This window comes from Schistocerca gregaria, chromosome 1 (genome assembly GCF_023897955.1).
Source record: "Schistocerca gregaria isolate iqSchGreg1 chromosome 1, iqSchGreg1.2, whole genome shotgun sequence".
NCBI classification, from domain to species: domain Eukaryota; kingdom Metazoa; phylum Arthropoda; class Insecta; order Orthoptera; family Acrididae; genus Schistocerca; species Schistocerca gregaria.
Window position 1 is genome coordinate 630572230 of NC_064920.1, and position 22075 is coordinate 630594304.

Consider the following 22075-nt stretch of genomic DNA (forward strand, 5'->3'; position numbering starts at 1 on the left):
GTATTTTCTTCCTCCGATGGCAGGTTGGTGGTTTTACTTCACTGAAGAATTAATCGGTCTTTTCATACAGCCATGACCTCTTCAAGCCAATTTTCTACAAAATACCGCACATAGGAGAGGTGCGATTGACAGGAGACCTCTCCAATTCAGCAGCTGAACAACCGCAGCAGTATGAACGCACCTACACCGTATGACCTTCTCATTTCTATTAAGAGCGCACCGAAATTTGCCAAGTACTTGTCTAAGTTGTGTACCGAGTTAAAAATCGGCTTCCCGGTAGGCAGAGCAGAAGACATCGCCAGCAACAGCGGCCGTCCCAGCAGGTCGGCGAGGAGTGTGGACAGGGCAGCCTGGGCGTGCGGCCAGCTGAGTACACACAGCTCGACCCGTCGCAGGAGAAAGTGATCCCCCGGCGACACGGCCACACACCTCAGCTGCCCACCGCACTCACTCCCTCCTCACTTTGTCCCACCAATATTGTCTCCTCTCACACACATCACGCGAAACGACCTTGACAATAAAATAACAAAAAAGACATCGAACTCATACTGAGGTTTAAGGCCAGTCTTTCTCATAGAACGACAAGGACCCACATGCCACTGCACATGATCCACCTAGGAAGAGACAACAGATGCACTAGTATCACCTGAATGTATCGGTCAATAACACAACAAAGTAACTCTTAATCGTAGTATTTTCCACTTTGTTAATTCTCTTGATTTTTCGTACTCGATAGGCAGTAAACTTTTATATACACTTCGTGATTAGACTACCTATATAGCGCCGTGAGGGAGGAGGCAGAAAGGGGGGGGGGAGTCACTGTGGCGAAATGCTGAAAGCCGTAATGGGATAACGGTGGGAAATTTGTTTCCAGAAACTGTTCCGCAAGTGACTTTTTCTAGTATTAACTTCAATTACTAACATTGACCTAAAAATAAATTTTTGCAGCTGTAAGAAATAGACGACTAAAACGACGATTAACATCCGAGTCACAGTCACTTTTATCTTTCCTTTTATTATTAGAATTTAAATAGAAAACGAAGCTTCTAGTGGAGCATCCATAACACAAAGTGGTGCAATACATACATCATTAGCACCTGCTCCCCCGTCGGAGGTGCGAGTCCTCCTTCGGGCATGGGTGTGCCTAAATTAGTTTAAGTTAGATTAAGTAGTGTGTAAGCCTAGGGACTGATGACCTCAGCAGTTTGGTCCCATAGGAACTTCCCACACATTTCCAAAATCATTAGCACCTGTAGAAGATGTTTCACCACCATTTACTTCGCATATCGTATACTAGGAGCACATTCTTATATTTCTATAACAGTGTCGCAAGCGAGTCCTATACCTGTGGGACCTGTCAAACATTTTTCCATTCCATTTAATTTGTAGATCTAGTCTCGACTAAAACCTTCCATCAGTTTGAGGAAGAGCAGCTGCGAAAAGTTTTCTAGGCATGTACTAACGCCTGCTTGATAATTTGATAAATATTTTTTATCGATAAACATTACTAATTGACAGCTGATGTCTGATTAGCATCAAAATCAGAGAGCAACGTCGGGTGTAAAAATGAAAAAAAACTGAAGCGGGGTGTAAGACGGTTCCTTACAAGCATCCAGTCACGAAACTAAAGCATAATGGGCTTGTAGGCCTACAACAATTACAACACTGACGTGGAACGCACAACCTGGTTACTATTGATACACTTCCGCTGGCCGGTGTGGCCAATGATTCTAGGCGCTACAGTCTGGAACCGCGCGACCGCTACGGTCGCAGGTTCGAATCCTGCCTCGAGCATGGATGTGTGTGATGTCCTTAGGTTAGTTAGGTTTAAGTAGTTCTAAGTTCTCGGGGACTGATGACCTCAGATGTTAAGTCCCATAGTGCTCAGAGCCATTTGAACCATTTTTGATACACTTCCGTGTCCTCCATCATCAGCTGTCTTAGCCACACCAATCCACACTACTGCGAGAAAACACTACCTCCAATTTAAGGAGCACACTTAACTAGCAGCTTGTGCCGGAGGCCAGAACCAAGTTGGAATCTAGCAGCGGTGGAGCACCTCGCCCACGTCGTACCGCGCCTCTGCATCGATGTAACTCGGCGCCCGCATCCATACAGTGACCACCGCCTCGAAATGTAGGCCTAGGAAGACTGCAGAACGTGGTTGACCAGCCTTGCCTACTGTCGAGTACAGGTTGTGTCCGGCTCATTAAGTCGTAGCCCAGTTACACTCAAGTTTTACACAACTGTTACCCAATACTCGCCTGCAAATGTTACTACTCTTTTTGATGCGTTTTTTTCTCAGCATGGTCGATGAATACCTGCCGAAGATACCAGTGAGTTACCTTCGGCGCAAAAATCGTACGTCCTGATTGTAACAGACTGTAGACCCTTCCTTCAAGATACGCAGGCACCAGCCCTCCTTAAGAAAATTAATCCACCGGTAATCGACACTATGAAACTCACCAAAGTAAACTAAATCTCGCGAAGAAGGTAAAATTACCTCAGTAATAGGACACGCTAACATCAAATACACACATCAAAAAACGTTTTGCATCACCTTGGGTCCGAGAGTTCCGGAACCATTACAGATCAACACAAACATCATTTCCGCCCTTTTTACTGCTCATGAAAACCACACATTGCATCTTGTACCACCATACAGCGATACCTTCAGAGGTGGTGATCCAGATTGCTGTACACATCGCTACCTCTCATACCCAGTAGAACGTCCTCTTGCATTAATGCATGCCTGTATTCGTCGTGGCATACTATCCACTAGTTCATCAAGGCACTGTTGGTCCAGATTGTCCCACTCCTCAACGGCGATTCGTCATAGATCCCTCAAAGTGGTTGGTGCGTCACGTCGTCTATAAACAGCCCTTTTCAATCTATTCGAGACATGTTCGATAGGATTCATGTGTGAAGAACATGCTGGGCACTCTAGTCGAGTGATGTTGTTATCCTGATGGAAGTCATTCACAAGATGTGCACTATGTGGGCGTGATATGTCGTCCATGTTTGTACAACATCGCTTTGCTTCACTCCTAGACCCCATGACACTTCTCTTGCTGAAAGTCCTTCCTGGCACAAAATAACGACGCGGACGCTTTCGAACCGCAGTATTGACCGTCTAGACATGGTTGAACTACAGACAACACGAGCCTTCTACTTCCTTCCTGGTGGAATGACTGGAACTGATCGGCTGTCGGACCCTCTCCGTCTAATAGGTGCTGCTAATGCATGGTTGTTTACATCTTTGGACGGGTTTAGTGACATGTCTGAACAGTCAAAGGGACTGTGTCTGTGATAGAATATCCACAGTCAATGTCTATCTTCAGGAGTTCTGGGAACCGTGGTGATGTAAACCCTTTTTTAACGTGTCTACAATGAAATAGTCGAACCGCTCAAAACGTCACTTATTATCGTCATCAGACCTGAAGACTACATCATCCAGAAGAACAAGGCATGAATGGGAAGACGAACATCAATCGTCGACTCGCAGTAAAGGGAAACACTATGGACTAACACAGGCAAACATTCCACGAAGCTATGGTTTCACGCAATTAAGGCAAATAAAAAGTTGATAACTACCATAATTCGAGTGTAATTTAATCATGTATCATTCTCCAGTCCTTTCCACCATATACACGTTCGATCTAAAAACTTATTCTGAATATGAAGGAGTAATAGTAGGAGATAACAGTCACATTTTTTTCGAATGTAAACTGTATGCAAGCCAAGAAACTGATTTCATAAAAAAGTTAATCAGATCTCATCAGCCGTTACCAACTAATGTGGCAACTCTCCTTCATAAAAATAGTACATTACTTTTAAAACTAATTATAAACTTTTTAAATAAACCTAATCATAACTTGAAAATGCTAGATGATTCCTGAAACACCTAGAGTTGGCTGTATAACCTTCACGACAAAAAGAAATATATATATATATATATATATATATATATATATATATATATATATATATATATATCGTACAACCTGAGAAACGATCGTTACTCTGGAAACGAGGTATTGGGTAGTTATAGTCAATTTTATCGGTAACCATCGCTGTGTCAGCCGAATGGCCACATCGTGTCCCAGAAGGTACTCGAATACTAATTAGCAACTCCCATCACAGCACGACGCCTCAAACTGCTGCTCCAGCATTTACCGCGAGTTTTCCTTGACGAGAAGGCATTCGTGTCGCCATGACTTTCCTTGCCACACGGGATGAATTAATGTAGAGGATCCTTTCGCATTCCCCCTTCCGCACATCTCGTTTCTATCAGAGAATTTCTACCAGGAACTGGGTAGTTTCTGATAGTTTTATTGGTAAACGTTGTGCGGTCTGCCAAGGGAATTCGTCGTGACCACAAAGGCCCTCGGATACTAACAAATCCGACGCCACCCGGTCACAGCAAGTGTCCACAACAAATGCCGGCACGGCAACAGCGAGAGCTGATCAGAGGAATAAACGGGCCCCGCGCCGGATGTCTGCAGGGCGCCGTTCCGCGCCGCTCCCCATGCCTGCCCCACGGAACACGCCGGCCTGTCTGTTTACCCTGGAGCAACACGGAAGCTCCGCTGCTTGTTGGCTGAGAGACTGCAACCCTGCGGTCGCCAACCTCGCCGCCCAGACAGCCGTGACGTCGACACATCTCCGACCTCAAACCTGTTGACATGTGCATTAGGCGACAGCGTGTGCTTGCGAACGCAGCCACTGTACCGCCAGAAGTTGTCGCGCGTGCGTCTTCAACGAGGACGGGACTCGTTTGGAGAGCTTTACCGCACAGCTGTAATCCCAGCAACAGAAATACATTTCAGGATCTTGGGGAAAACTGAAACGCTACATCAGTTCAGAGAATGGATCGATAGGTAACTGTGTGTTAAAACTGCATTCGTGCTCTTGTCCGCGGAGCCACGTGACGGAAAACGCCACGTCGTATGGAAAACACACACACACACACACACACACACACACACACACACACACACACACACACACACACACACAGAGAGAGAGAGAGAGAGAGAGAGAGAGAGAGAGAGAGAGAGAGATATGTCTGCGTCCAGTTGAAAGTGTTGATTATGAAGACCGAAGCTACAGTGCAACAGACTGTCGCACAATTATCAAATTTTAGAACGAAATGCGATACAAAAGATGACGGGAACACATGTAAAGTTGATGCAAGTACAGGTAACAGGAATATTTCTTTGTGGGAGGTTAGAATTAATTTCAAAACTGATAAACAGACAGATGACAGGTAAGTTAAATGCTAAAATTTATCGTTGAAAGTTTACCATTTCAAAAGCGATGCCCTCATCTGTTGATTAGTTAAAAGACAAGACTATCATCTCATTTCCATCAGAAGTTCGAATCCGGAGACGTACACGCGTTGTATAATCGAAGTTATTGATTGATGCCGGTTACCACATGTACTCTAAGTCGATAGAAGCGTGAGGGCCTTGCCACGAAAGAATAGGTGCAAAGTAGATGCTGAATTCAAAATGCTAATAATGCTCTAGACTTATAGACAATGACGTCTGCTCGTACATTTCGAAACAGCTGCTGGGTAAGCAAATTTCACTGGTTTTGTGACATCACATTGAAATAGATATTGGACACTAGATGCCAACCACGTAGCGAGGTCTAAGACGAGATCACCTTTCTTGTGTCTTAATAAGAAAATCGCTATGCAGGTTACTTCATGAATAATAAGTCTCCAGTAAGACGTTACGGCGACTAGGCAATAGGCAATTTTGATTTGGGGGCCACTAAAACTCAGTAACGAAATTTACAATTACAACGATTTCAGTTGTTCAAAAATGCCTCATAAAGATCATAAAATATTAATTAATATGCATATGATTACGGACGCCACAAGAGGGACTCACCTGTAACGCGGCCGGTATTGCGTAACGTGTTGCTATGCTTCTGCAAACGTGCTAACGCGCTGCTTCCTGGACTCGGGTAGGCGCCCCGGCCCCGGATCGAATACGCCCGGCGGATTAACGACGAGGGCCGATGTGCCGGTCAGCCTGGATGTGGTTTTTAGGCGGTTTTCCACATCCCACTAGGTGAAAACCGGGCTGGTCCCCATGTCCGGCCTCAGTTACACGGCTCGCAGACATCTGAACACATTCGCACTATTCCATGGATTACATTCGACACAGACAGTTGGGGTTCACTAATTCCGCCCGGGGAGGGGGGGGGGGGGGGGGGAGGGTACGGGGTACGGGGTGGCGGCAGGAAGGGCATCCTGCCACCCCTTAAAAATTAACATGCCAAATCCAGCTAACGATGGCTGACCTTGCGTCACTGCAGGACAAGGCTCAAGCAATAGATGGATAGACTCGAGGCTTCAACAGCCTGCTGTGTTCACTTCGGATAGAAAATGTAACATCTGAACTTGGGCAGGCGTCGGAGGAAGAGGCATTAAGTCCAGCACTCTCTCAGTTACTAAAATATTTTGATTGACATTGAGGCAGTAGAATAGATTATGTGGAGAGTAGTGACTCTTCCTATTCATAATTTAAGTGAAGGTTTAATTTCATAACCGCATATCAGGACACTAAAGACAGTTTGTACAACTTCCTTTTCGCTTTGATGTTGTACTGCTTCCGCTTTCAAACAGAGCATTTGACGTAATTTGCATCAATGCAAACACTGGTCTGGAAGAATACGGAAAACATAATTAAACATGCAATAAAGATGGCCAAAATGTCGATACCGCGAGATCTATATAACAAGGTTGTTCTATAAAGTTGGAGAAAGTCTGCGGAGTCGACGGTTGCAAACTGCAGAATGTATTCAGCTCTCGTATTGTACTTGTTGGATCTCAACGCTGCTCCCCTCGCCGGGTAGTCCACCCTTGTGGCGTAGCAGCGTGTCAGCGTGCCTACACCGACGCGAAGCCAGGAGCGGCGAGGACTTCGGCGGTTGGCCGAAGATGCCGCCAACGGCGACCGCACTATCTCGTCACGTGCGCCAGTCGCACACAACCATGACGTCACCGCGCTTGCGAAGCCAACGAGCGGGGCGCACGTTATCGCCTGCAGCACTACCCATCCGAACTGATCCAGTGTAGTAATCCACGCGGCTTTACAGTTCGCAACCCAGTGAGCCGGCGACAGGCCGTCGGTACAGTTCATCGGAAGTTCAGCAAGAGTTCATCATCGGTGGAGCAAAGTGTTCAGATTCCCCGACAACCAGCAGTTTTTTAGCGGCAGTCTGGAGACTGTCTTCACCAGTTCTCGCATCAACTACGCAGTCCGGATTTCACGATAACAACAGCTAGAAGAGAGATGCCGCCGGGGCGAATTCGGCAGCCCACAAATAAATCGCCCACGACGATGACCTGGGCGGCGTCGGGGTAACTTCCTTTGTCTCTGCACGATTTTTTACTTCGAGAAGTGAATTTTCGTTTATAGAATTTAGTTGTCAACCGAGGCCGTTTCATAGGTGTTTGTCTGAACTAGATGAACGTTGTGGGAATGTTACAATAAACAAACTTTTGTGTATTTATTCCAATCATTTGTGGGTAGCAGTGTTGCAGAACGCTTATTACAGTACCTATATGGCGTAACAATAAGAAGAATTAAGTTGCAGTAGAGGGTACATCAGCTGTATCGATGCACACGAGATTTACAGCGCAGTATCATATAAGCTGATACATCTGTTACCACATACCATGGTATGCGAGTAAATAATATAGCTTAATCGTTGAGGCTAATTCTTTTCGCAAGAATGTCACCTAAAGAACAGGAAACAAGTGATTCCGGTTTGAGTAGGACTCGCGATGACCATGGATTTACAAGAAGCAACAACAAAATCGCGTCTTAAACATGTGACGTACTAAAACATTGTAGTAGAGCACTAAATCTGTTTTAATGAAACGGATTAAAATAAATCAAAGAAGAATGATATTTCTAACTGAAGAACTTAATACTGTGTGGTAGCACAACTTTGCTTCAGTTTTCAAATAAAGTAGTCAATTTACTCTCAATACGTCAGGCCATCTTCAGATTATAAAAGAAAGCATATTAACTCAGTATCACATACATTAAATTCCCTTTCGCGACGTCCAGTAATTCGGTCGTAAGCGAAAGCCAAAAAACGTGGCGCGATTGATAATCTTGGTCCTGTACTTTGATACTGCATTTTACGATGTTATGTTGTCAGTTGCGCCACAACATTTTTGTAACTCTTATTTTCGATGCTATTACCGGCTATTGCTAGATAGGATTTTATGGATATGTCACCCTTTTAACGTGCTTCCTTCCACAACCTGAGCCGGCCAGAGTGGCCGTGCGGTTCTAGGCGCTACAGTCTTGAGCCGAGCGACTGCTACGGTCGCAGGTTCGAATCTTGCCTCGGGCATGGATTTGTGTGATGTCGGTAGGTAAGTTAGGTTTAATTAGTTCTAAGTTCTAGGCGACTGATGACCTCAGAAGTTAAGTCGCATAGTGCTCAGAGCAATTTGAACCATTTGAACCACAACCTGAAGATGGTGCCACTCATTTTGCAAGTACAGTTGCATAATCATATATCACAAAGTTATTGAAGTATTCGAAAGGTCATGAACACGGCTTACGTTAAACTATTTCTAATGTTGAAATCAACAAAAAGACTAAAATCAATAAAAAGGCTAAGAAAAGTAAAAGTAAAACACTACCTAACTTTACAATTCTAGTAAATGAACAATGTTTTGTGAGAAACTATCGTTCCAACGGTACACGTTTTACTTTACAGCGAAGATGGGAACATTTCTTCGCACACTCCTCGCAAACGAAAGAAATGTGGGGTGTTTATAATGACAAAACTAAACCGTACAATGAGTTACTGGCTAATTAAGTAAGAGGAATTATGCTCGAAATGTGCTGCGTGTCAAGTTTTATTTCTGTACAGCGTGACAAAGAAAAATTACAACGTTAATTTCGTTTCGGTGAAAGGACCTTTGGTGGATAGTTTGTGTGATTATGATGATGATGACGGCCATGACATTTGACAAACACAAACATCGGAAATGTCAAAGTGTGTGGCAGCGAAATTACCGATGACGTAACGCTGAGTGCCGCATCAGAACTGTGGACCACAGGCCGCCGTCTGACGCTTCTAGCTGGGAATACCAATGTTTACGCTTTCTCTGTCGTGCAAACAGGCGCCAGTTTTCCTTCGACCGAAATCTGTCCTGGGAGCATGGAGATTTTCCGAAGCTTTAGGAAGACCAACGCATCTGTGTAGCAGATCTCGCAGCTGACGCCTGAGGTTTATTTTACAGGAGGAAGTCATGAACATTAATTAAATAGCGGGCTGCAATATTACCAGTAGCGTTTATATCTTGTACCTGTAAAGCTGCTGGACACTGAACCCTTACTACGGAAGCATACTGCTCTCAGGTGTAATGAAGTTCAAAATCGGTGAGCAACTGCTTGGCGTTTAGAATATTTGCCAAGTTTAAAAAAAAAAAAAAGTTGGAGAGGTTCTGGGAAGAATGGGTAGGGGCACGAGAGCCTAGTTTTTCTGACTGGTACAGGCGAAATATACGTACCCCGACTCAAAGTATTTCATTGTCTGGACTTCGAAACAGCGCACCAACTCTAGTATTGCCTGCTCCAAAGCTTGCTTCCTTTTTCAGTCCCACTAAGTTTCGGCGCATTCATCTGTATATGTCGACACGCTCCAGGATTTGCCAAGGACGACCTGTCAACGCATACCTGCTATCGTGAATGGTGAATATGTAAGCAAGGCGTAAAGAAGCAAATGAAGTTGTTCAACATAGGAACGGCCACTGGACCTGACACGGCACCAATATGATATCATATAAAGTGTGAGAAAGAACTTACTCCTCTTCTAGCAGCAGTATACTGTAGCTCTCTGCAGAAGCCAAGAGTTACTAATGATCGGATAAAAGCACAGGGCATTCCCGTTTTCAAGAACGGCCATCGAATAGACGCAAAAAAACTGTAGGCCTATATCCCTGACGTCAGTTTGTTGTAGAATTTTGGAACGTGTTTTATTCCTACGCATTATGACATTTCTGGAGACCGAAAATCTCCTACGTAAGATCAACGTAGATTCTGAAAGCGACGACCATACAGGGAGTGACGCCCGGTTCGGCCTGTTCGTCCACGAGACGCACTCAGGTAGATGCCGTGTTCGTTGACTTCCAGAAGGCGATGGACACGTTTCCACACTGCCGTGGAAGGAGCAAAATAAGGGCGTACGGAATGTTATACCACCTGTGTGACTGGACTGAAGAGTATCTCGCTAATGGAACACAGCATGTAATTCTTAGCAGAGATATGTCTTCAGACGAAAAAATAACTTCGGGCGTATCCCAAGGGAGTGGTATAGCACCATTAATTTCAGCAATTTGTATAAACACGTCCCAATGGGCAGTGTTATAAGTCCCATGAGGGTTTTAGCGGATGGTAGTGTTGTATACAAAGAAGTGTCAATGCTAGAAAACTGTCGCAAAATAGAGGAAGACATACAACGGATTGACGCTGGAGGAACTATAAACAAATGTAGCGTATGGTGCATAAACACGCAAATAGACGCATTACTGTACGCCTGCACAGTTGCAGAACAATCACTGCAATCGGTAAGGGAATTTAGTCCACCAGCAAAGGGGGTAACTTACAAAACCCTCGTTCGACCAAAAGTTGAATATTGCTCGTTATTCTGGGTTTAGTACCAGATAGGATTGATAGGGGAAACGGAAAAGACATAAGAGCAACGCGTTTCGTTGCAGGTTCATTTAGTAAGTGCGAGAGCGTCACGGGGATGATCATTCAACTATACAGTGGCAGGCGACGCGAGAGAGGTGTTCTGCATGTGGCATGGTTCATGTCAAAAGTTCCGGGAGCGCACGTTCCTAGAAGAGTCAACCAATATGTTGCTTCCTTGTACGTGTATCTCGCGAGAAAAACATGAAGATAAAATTAGAGAGATTCCAGTCCACAGGGAGGCTTACCAACATTGGTTCTTCTCGCCAACCATTCGCGACAAGAACAGGGAAAGGGGGAAAACGACACTGCTACACAAAGTACCCTCCGCGACACGCCGCAAGGTGATTTTCGGGGTATAGATATAGATGTAGGTGTAGAATATTATTATTATTTATTTTTCTCCCTTGAAAATGGCACTCGAAATTTTCCCTTTTTATTGCCTTTCCATTTTCATACTTTGTACAACAGCCACAAATGTAATACATTACTGCACTATGTAAATTTTTGTAAACGTTCTGAGTTAAGTGATACCACAATAAATAATATCGTAATACACTACTGGCCGTTAAAATTGCTACACCACGAAGGTGAAGTGTTACAGACGAGAAATTTAACCGACAGGAAAAAGATGCTGTGATATGCAAATGATTAGCTTTTCAGACCATTCACACAAGGTTGGCGCCGGTGGCGACACCTACAACCTGCTGACATGAGGAAAGTTTCCATTCGATTTCTCATACACAAACAGCACTTGACCGGCGTTGCCTAGTGAAACGTTGTTGTGATGTTTCGTGTAAGGAGGAGAAATGTCTACCATCACGTTTCCGACTTTGATAAAGGTCGGAATGTAGCCTATCGCGATTGCGGTTTATCGTATCGCAACATTGCTCCTCACTTTGCTCGAGACCCTATGACTGTTAGCAGAATATGGAATCGGTAGGTTCAGGAGCGTAATACGGACGGCCGTGCTGGATCCCAACGGCCTCGTATCACTAGCAGTCGAGATGACAGGCATCTTATCCGCATGGTTATAACGGATCCTGCAGCCACGTCTCGACCCCTGAATCAAGAGATGGGGACCTGCGATGGTGTACTCAACGACGAACGTGCGTGCACGAATGGCAAAACGTCATTTTTTCGGATGAATCCAGGTTCTGTTTACAGAATCATGATGGTCGCATCCGTGTTTGGCGACATCGCGGTGAACGGACATTGGAAGTGTGTATTCGTCATCGCCATACTGGCGGATCACCCGGCATGATGTTATGGGGTGCCATTGGTAACACGTCTCGGTCACCTATTGTTCGCATTGACGGCACTTTGAACAGTGGACGTTACATTTCAGATGTGTTACGACCCGTGGCTCTACCCTTCATTCTATCCCTGCGAAACCCAACATTCCAGCAGGATAATGCACGACCGCATGTTACAGGTCGTGTACGGGCCTTTCTGGACACAGAAAATGTTCGACTGCTGCCCTGGCCAGCACATTCTCGAGATCTCTCACCAATTGAAAACGTCTGGTCAACGGTGGCCGAGCAACTGGCTCGTCACAATACGCGTCACTACTCTTGATGCACTGTGGTATCGTGTTGAAGCTGCATGGGCAGCTGTAGCTGTACACGTCATCCAAGCTCTGTTTGACTCAATGTCCAGGCATATCAAGGGCATTATTACAGCCAGAGGTGGTTGTTCTGGGTACTTATTTGTCAGGATCTATGCACCCAAACTGCGTGAAAATGTAATCACATGTCAGTTCTAGTGTAATATATTTGTCCAATGAATACCCGTTTATCTGCATTTTTTCTTGGTGTAGCAATTTTAATGGCCAGTAGTGTACGTGTCCGCAACCATTTTGCCGTAAATACTGGTTTTCCTCTGGTTTTCGACAGCGGAAATAACCAACGGTTGACGAGTAGTACGAAGAGATGGCAATTAGGGACTAGAGAACGATTCCGGAAAAGATAGCATGTCTTTTTAATTTTTTGGAGGGGGCTTGGATTGACGGTGCCAATTCAGTTCGCTTCAAACCAAAAAGGTTGAAAAAGTCTGCAATGGTATTTCGGCTGTTGATTTTTCGGAGCAGTGGTATTTGAAATTGTATATTGTGTTAATGTGGGCTGGAGAGGGAAAAGAGTCGAAGGAGTTGGTCCTCAAGAAAACAGATGCAATAAGGGAATTGGTCAATAGCATAGCATAGAGAAAAACTAATTTCAGTGGTCACACCAAGCGCAACAATGATTTCTCCACCACCATAGTGGTTGGAAATATTTTGTGGATGAAAGAAGAGGGAGACCTCGGAAGAATCATTCTTCGAAGGAGGGACTCAGATTCAAACAAAACGCCGGTACGCCGAACTGAAACGCTTGATAATAATATTGTAGGCGGAACGGGAGTCGTCTTTCACATGTGGGATGTTGTACGGAGGGAAAGGAGTGACGAATTGGAATCTCGGCCCAGCACACAGTGCCACAGAGGTGACTTAGAACACGCAGCAGTGGCGCCTCGGCGAGAGCGACTACGCACCTGGGCCTGCGTGAAGAGCACCCTCCGCTTGCGGCGCTGCGCCAGCGGGAACTGCATGGGCTTGGTGTCGGCCGTGACGCTGCACGTCGACAGGCCGGCCATGTTGCCCATGTTCATGTTCATGCTCGCCGTCGCCGCCGATGACCCCATCAGCCGCGAGACTGCAACACCACGCCTCCTCTCAGCGCCGCACGCAACCGCCGTCCGCCACACAAATTGCGCCTCTATGGGTAATAGTAACAAACTACTATAAAATGGCAAACAAGAACAATTCAATAGCGGAAATGCCGCACTTCCTAAGTGCCATTTTTTCGCAAAACGCATCTCCAGTGCTATTGTGTTCTCGGCACTCTGTTGCATGTTTCTAGAATTGTACCAAATACCAAAACATGGAGAAAACTTTCCCCAAATTCTTTACTAGGTCGTGCATGGGCTTTCTGCCAAGCAGTGCTTCCCTCTAGAGTTCCGAGTACCATGCATTAAAGTCTTTGTTCCACAAGAATGTTGAGTCACCTAAAGCTACGAACCCACTCTATGTCGTTCTAATGAATATACTGACTCCTTTCATTTTAAAGATGCTGCTGGAACATTGTTGTTAATACGAACGTGTAAGAAATCCAAATACAACATGATAAACGTGTGTCATACTCATAAAAATTCTTAACTTCATACTTCATCTGAAAGAATACTCATGTCTGTCAGCTGCAGAACGGAAAGACTTGTCGACCATGTTTGCCATTTCTTCCTCAACAGCACGCGGAGTTCTCCACTAATCTTTGCATCATCCGATCCCAAGAATGGAGGTGTGTAGGAAAAAGAAGTCAGAACCGCGAGATTTTTTTCTTAAATTTAATTTTGTTATTCTCTTCCATGAACTTTAAAATATGCGACAAAAGATTTTTTGTTGACTCGAGTTCTACCAATTATAAACTTACTGCTGTATTTCTGTACTTCTACTACCAAAAATAAAACTAGTATCCCAGAATTTATGGCTCTTACAAGAGAAGCTCTATTATTGGCACTTAGAACCCATCACTTCCCTATTACTGCACCTGCACCGTTGGTAATAATTTATTTCCTTCTGCTCTCATTATTATTGGCAGTTATGAGACACATTGTTTATTAACTTTCCCATAAATGTAAGACATAACACTTAGAAAGTTTGACATTTCCACTCTTCAGTTATCTGTATCTGTCATTTTCATTATCTTCCACGACAAACTTCGAGGACTTACAACATCATATTCAACTGAATCAGTGGACGGATGGGGGATGTAAGCCCTCAGAGGATGTTGTGGAGGATGATGAAATTGACAAACAGAGTGCTTCAATATCTTTTCACATCACAAATAACAGAAAATAAAACCGGGGATGCGTCAGATGGCGATCTGTTTGGCTTTAGGAAAGGTGAAGGTATCAGACAGGCACTTCTGACGTATGTGAATTCCTAAGGGACAAAACTGCTGAGGTCATCGGTCCCTAGACTTACACCACACTACTTAAACTAACTTATGCTAAGATCAACACACACACACACACACACACACACACACACACACACTCATGCCCGAGGGAGGACTCGAACCTCCGGCGGGAGAGGCCGCGCAATCCATGACATGGCGCCTCAAACCACGCGGCCACTCCGCGTGGCACACTTCTGACGTTGACTCAATGAAAGGGCACAAGACTTAAGAAATACCAACACACTACATCATTTGGTGACCTCGAAAAAGCATTAGACAGCGAAAATTGTGTAAAATGTTTCGAATTACTAGGGAAATACGGGTAAGCTGTAGGGAAAGAAAGGTAATATACAATATGCAAAAGAGCTGAGGTAGAAAAATGTGAATGGAAGACCAAGAACGAAATGTTCGGACTGGAAAGGGTTAAGACAGCGGGTTAGTCTTTGATCTCTAATGTTCAGTCTATATCTATTTGTACATCTACATCTATAAAGCGAAAATACAGTGATGGAAATAAAATAAAAGTTTAAAAGTAGTATTAAAATTTAGCCTCAAAGGTTATTAGTGATAATATTCTTGATGACAATGGAAGTAAGGAAGAAAACATTCTATGATACGAACAGCCTATTAGGCATAGAATATTGTCTGAGAGTAAACCAAAGAAAGACGAAGTGACGAGGAGTAACATATGTAAGACAAACGATAAATTTAACGTCCTAATTGGAAACCGTAGAAAAGGAACATAAAAAGCGAACTACTGCAGCCGAACGTGGGATTCCTAGCCAAAAGGAGTCTACTAGTATCAAACATCGACCTTAAACTAAGGTAGACATTTCTTAGAATATGTGTTTGGAGCACAGCATTGTAGGGTGGTGAAACATGGATTGCGGGACAACCGAAACAGAAGAGAATCGAAGCAGTTCAGATGTGATGCTGTAGAAGGACATTGAAAATTACGTGTAATGGTAATAAATGAGGGAATTCTCTGCAGAATCAGATAGAAGAGGAACACGTGGAAAAGGCAGACAAGAGCAAGGGATAGGAGGAAAGGACATGTGTTAGGATAACAAGTATAGCTTGCCATTTTACTTGAGGAAGCTGTAGAGAGTAGAAGCTGTACGGGAAGACAGCGACTGGAGTATCTTCAACAAATAGTAGGTGACGTTGAGTACAGGTTTACATTGGAGGGTAAGTCCTGGCTGATCACATCAAACCCGCCAGAAGACTAGTGAGAAAACATCATAAACAATCACAGTTACGAATTACAGGCCAACATAGACGATATAAGTTTAACTATTTGTTACTAACATACAGGCTTCAGTCAAAATACGAGGGGCTGCTGAAAAGTAATACCTCTTAATTTTTTTGTGAAAACTCTTAAAAAAATTGGAGCCATTACTTTTCAGCGCGCCATTGTATTTTTACTTTTGTTTTTATCTCTGATAAGTTTGGTGCTAAAACGCCAGTTTACATGTACTTCAATTTCTCATTTAGTGGTGAAGGAAACGAAATGGACAACATTTTTGGAGACTGAAATGTCATAGGAAATTTAAATATGTAAATAATAATTTTACGACGCTAGCCATCTTTCATCAATAGTGTATTTTCCATTTGCATTAGTGAAAAACCAACACACTCGCATTTACACGTTAGGAAAGTTGACATGATTGGTTTTCATAAATTATTATTTATTATTACATGTGGTTAACTTTTACACTTATGGATGTTATAAAGTTAAAGAAAATCTTTTTCTTTCAGTATATGCACATAGGCCAAATAATATGGGACTCTGAAGAACAACAGCATAAATTAAAACAATAACAAAATTATGACATATAATATACTTCATTGCACAGGTTAGCTACATGTGAATATAAACAAGTTGAGCGAAGGAATTTGTGCCACGCAGTACATTATGAGAGTATCAGCATTTGTAAGGTGGAAATGGGAATGTGGAAGTTTTTAACTAATGCAAACAGAAAATAGTGGGAACCATACATTAAATTTTGTCTGATAGGATTTTCTTGTAAAATGAACAGCTATCTCTTTTCCTAGACTAAAATCCTGTGTGCTGAAAATCTTAACGTCCTTCCGTGTTTTAGTTCCGAAAGACGTCTGACTTCAAAAGACAAATAAAATTAATTGAATATGGTATGCAACTGCTGAAGTATTTTTAAATCCAGATATTTTCTGCAAGACACTGACGACATGATGTTAACGGAATAAGAGGGCGCAAATGCCTTCGAAGATGACGTACATACGATCATCTTAATTCTGTCATAGTAATTCTCTTAACATTAAACTACTTGCAGTTGACTTGCATTTACAAGAAATAAGAAAAGTCTGATAAAGGTACTGAAGTAAGATACTGAATAAGGTTACTTCTCAGTAAGGACAAAACTAATTTTTAACTACCGTTTACTGTACTAAAAACGATTTAATTCAAGAACTGATTTTCATTTTTGAATTTTTCAGGCTCTGAAGTTTTAAATTATTTCGAACATATGTGTTTTTGCGTATCATAAAAGATTTACAAAGTTCAATCATTATACAATTATAACTGATTCTCGGAACGCTACGTGAGTGGTAGAATAGATCATGAATTAGAATCTAAGTCGTTACAAACTTGCCTAGTGAGCCTTGAATCAGAGAGTCACAGACTTCTGGCAAAAATTACGAAACTAATATAGCAAATTCACGTATTCACTGTAGTTCGTCTGTGTGAGGGACTATTGAGGGTGCCCGCATCTCGTGGTCGTGCGGTAGCGTTCTCGCTTCCCACGCCCGGGTTCCCGGGTTCTATTCACGGCGGGGTCAGGGATTTTCTCTGCCTCGTGATGGCTGGGTGTTGTGTGATGTCCTTAGGTTAGTTAGGTTTAAGTAGTTCTAAGTCCTAGAGGACTGATGACCTAAGTTGTTAAGTCCTATAGTGCTCAGAGCCACTATTGATGGCCTAGAATGCCTGACGGAGACCATTTGCAACAATAACCGAAACTTCGGCGTATTTCACAGCACATGTTCAGACACTTAGAAGATTTTTATAGGTTATTTCTTACAATAAAATAAAAACATCAACCAAATAGCAATGGTATCAGTCAGCGCCTTTACTGTGTAGAAGTGATTGATCCATCCTTAGAAGCCGACCGCTGTGGTCGAGCGGTTCTAGGCGCTTCAGTCCGGAACCGCGCTGCTGCTGCCGTCACAGGTACGACTCCCACTTCGGGCATGGATGTGTGTGAGTTCCTTAGTTAGGTTTAAGTAGTTCTAAGTTCTAGGGGACTGATGACCTCAGATGTTGAGTCCCATAGTGCTTAGAGCCATTAGAACCATTCATCCTTAGAAGACTGTTAACGTTTAAAATTATATTTGACTATACTGTAATTCTAGAGGTTAACAGCCGTGAACCTGTCAGGTCGATACCAGTAACGGCGGTATCTGTTCTTAGTAAATCGCACAATTAACTGTGTATGGTTGCTCTCTCTAATGCATAAGAAACAGGTTATGCATTTACTCCAAAACGGTCTCACCATGCCAATTTTCTACAAAATAAGCAGAAGACTTTATTGGGCGTGGAACCTACGCTAAGCTATTAAGCTATTGGTCGGGCGCTGCAGACTTTTACTGCTTCGACTGTACTTCGTACTTAGGTTTCAGACTGTCGTAGACAGAAATTATTGCCTTGCGCCTGATCCCCTCTTGTGTGGAGATTCATTTTAAGAATTATTTGTTTCTAATTGATTGAATGGCATATCTAGGCTCCATAATTGAGACATAGTAATACTTTTAGGATTTTTGTTAACCGTGAGGAGTGCTTAGGTAGCTCAGTTGGTAGAGCGTTTCCCGCGTAATGCAAAGATCCAGATTTGAGTCCTGGACACGCACGGGGTTTTAACTCATTAGTCATAGTGTTCTGTGCTCTAAAGACGATTACTTCACAATTTACACTTTTTTGCAGCGTGTTAAAAGAAAAACTTTCAGTACATAATTCATTTTTGGATGCAAATCGCCATGTGAACATTACTCATGACGATACATTAAAGTATCTTCTATTTCGTTGTCAGAGAGCCAGTACCCACCATTACACGATGAGAAAAGACATGTAACTTCCACGTGCACCATCTAAAATTGAGGTGTTTAGTAGCTGTTTTCTGTATTTATATTGAATAAACAGTCTTGGATTCTCGAACATCCGTATCTATTCGTCGACAGTTCCGCTCTCGCATAGCATTTGGGAAAAATTAACATCTAAATCCACCCGTGAGCGCTCTGATATCACTAATTTTATTCCGCTGTTCATTTCCCTCTTTGAAGAAGGGAGTCAGCAACTTATTTTCACATTCGGAGAAGAAAGCTCGTGATTAAAATTTCGTGAAAATATCTCGCTTTTGTTTTAATGACTGCCACCCCAAGTCGCATATAATATCAGAGACATTCTCTCCACTACCTCACAATGATATAAAACGAGTTGATCTTTTGCACTTTTTCGACATCATTCATGAATCCTGTCTGGTAAGGATCCCATACCACGCAACAATACTCCAGAAAAGAATAGACAAGTGTAGTGTAATTAGTCCCTACGTTAGACTTATTACATCTTCTAAGTGTTCTGCCTAAAATGTATTTTGTTGGTCCCCCCTACAACATTTTCTACGTTATATTACCGGTGTAAGTTTTTCGTTTTTATAATCCCTAAGTATTTAGCCGAAACGACAGCCTTTACGTTTTTGTGAGTCATCGAGTAATCAATATATAACGGATTTTTTTAGTACTCATACAGAGGATCTCACTTAGTTTTGTGTAGGGTCAATTGTCATTTTTCCCATCATACACATACTCTGTCTATATCATTTTGCAGTTCTCTTTGAACCTCTGACGACTATGTTAGATGGTAAAAGAAAGCACCGTCTGAAATCGTTTACGTAGTGTTGCGTACATAGTTCCACGTAGTCAGCGCGTACACAACTTTCCCACTAGAGCGCGCCACGCTAAGCACAACAGCGCAGGCGCAGCTCTCGTCCTTCTCCGCACTATGAGGTGGCGCTGCCATAGAGACGGACCAAATTCTGCTTCCGCCGATCCGCGTATTAATATGTAACGCAGCCAATGAGATTGCTTTTAACGTAGAACCTTTTCTCCTCACGGATCACATTCGCGCAGTGATAAATGAACGTGCGAGGTATTATAGTGAGTGTACAGACCTCCGATTAGTCAGTCTGCATTTGTCTTCACCAGTCGGTACCAGTCTGCGTTAGTCTTTACCAGTCTGTAAGAGTTCTACATTTGTCTGTACCAGTCTATAGTCAAGTTTCAGTCTGTACCTAATAAGATTACCATATTCCCATATGTAGCCATGAAGATAAATGTATAGACACTTTTGTCAAGTATCAAAGATATATGTGAGAATAAGGTAACGTACCATTACCAAAGGAACTTCAGATTGTCAATTGTAAATAGCATCCAGAACCAAGTTGAGTTATTTTTACGCTTCTTATCATTTCAATAAATGTGTGTGAAAAATTAATCAAGTTCTGTTTAAAGTTGGTCACCGTCAATCTGTTACTCTAAGCGTGCAAGTGGCATTTCTATCGTCTGACAAAACGGCAGAAGATAAACACGCCACGGTAAGACCACGAGACATATTGCTGACACTCGCCTACTTCGTTAGAGCGACAAGTCAAATAATCTGATGGTGTGCGCACTGAAGGTCTTACAATACGTACACCACACGCAGACTGACAAAAGCTGAGGACCTTGTGGAACCTCAGGTGTTACCTCGGTTATGCAAGATTATTTCCAGTCTACTACTGCCAAGTGTGACCTCTCTGTCAGGGTTTAAGGCGTGTGAGTAATACCGGTAGAGCGCGAGGTATGAGGGTGGAGAGAGGTGCCGCCGTGTGCCCTCGGGCGGTCACGAGGGCGCTGCCGGGGTCGACGGTGGGAGCGGAGTGGCGCGGCTCGGGTACTGGCGCCAGCGCCGGGCAGACGGCCGCTTCCGGTCCGCGGGGCGCAGGCGCCGCTGCAATCAGCCGCGCCGCCTGACGTCACGTCGCACGTGCAAGTGGGACGACGCGCGCCGCGGTCCAGCGCCCCGCAGAAACACTCGTATGCCACAGCCAACAAGCCAGCAGCAGTAGCAGCAGGCAGTTCCGTGTAGCGCTGTACCATTTGGATATCAAATAAAATTTGAAAATAGAATCAGTTTCAAATCTTCCGCTCCACGGTACGCTCAGAAGTTGAGAAGAGGATGCCGACGTCGGACCCTGTTGTAATTATGGCGTCACATAGCGTTTTCTTCCGACTACAACAATGGCCCCGAGAGACTGGAACGTTCGCAACTGAGAATATTCACTGTGGTGCTCCGCGGAGCTGTCGCACTCCTGACTTTGAAGACGACGTCCTTTGTCACGTAGAAGACGACCAACGACGAGTATTCGAAACACTGTCCCATGTTATGGCCTCCTGTAGGGCACACAGATCAGAGCTCATCAGATCCGGGAGATTCGAAAGCGATCCGATCTTCAAACTCATATTGCATCCGAGCGATAAATTACCGGACATGAGACCCTTATCAAAACTTTATCTACTAATTCACCTATAAAACATACAGAAGTCTGTAATAGGAATTATGACAAGTCAGCTTTATGACCACCTGCCTAGTACCGTGTTGGTTCCCATTTGGAGTGCAATACAGCAGCGGTTCTGCGTGGCGCGGATTCGACAATCCTTGATAGGCTTCCGTAGGCCTCTTGCACGCGCCACCCAGTTCCTGCAAATTACGGGCCGGTGCTTTGTACGGGCGGAGCTGGCATCAGGTAGGACCCGGGAGGCGTTCCAGATGAGGCAAATTTGGTGGCCACGACATAGAAGAGAGTACCCTAGCAGCCGGCCGCGGTGGCTGTGCGGTACCAGGCGCTCCAGTCCGGAACCACGCGACTGCTACGGTCGCAGGTTCGAATCCTGCCACGGGCATGGATGTGTGTGGTGTCCGTAGGTTACTTAGGTTTACGTTGTTCTAAGTTCTAGGGAACTGATGACCTCCGATGTCAAGTCCCATAGTGCTCAGAGCCATATGAACCTTTTTTTGGGGGGGAGGGGGGGTTCCTTGCATCCTCCCCGAATTGTAGTCAGCCGCCAATGCTGCTTTATAGAGCAACAAGCCTCTGACCAGGTTCTCTGATGAGGCACAGACTGCCATCACCTTGTCGCCCATTCACGTTTCCAACCTTCTTAACTATTTTCCATATAAGCTGACAACACTAGCACGCAAAACGCCGACCAGCTACCGCGTTTCCGATATGCTCGTTCACTAGCGCCGGGCTATCCATCTGCCCTTTAGCAAAGTCCCTT

General features: G+C 44.0%; 1 protein-coding gene across 1 annotated transcript in view; it reads right to left on the reverse strand.

Annotated features, from left to right (window-relative positions):
- The window catches only part of LOC126359997 (homeobox protein Nkx-2.4), a 281826-nt gene that overhangs the window by 137710 nt on the left and 122041 nt on the right, over positions 1 to 22075 (reverse strand). Inside the window, exon 2 of the mRNA XM_050007673.1 lies at positions 13266 to 13426. Within this exon, the coding sequence (XP_049863630.1) occupies positions 13266 to 13426 (161 nt within the window). The remainder of the gene's footprint in view (positions 1 to 13265; positions 13427 to 22075) is intronic.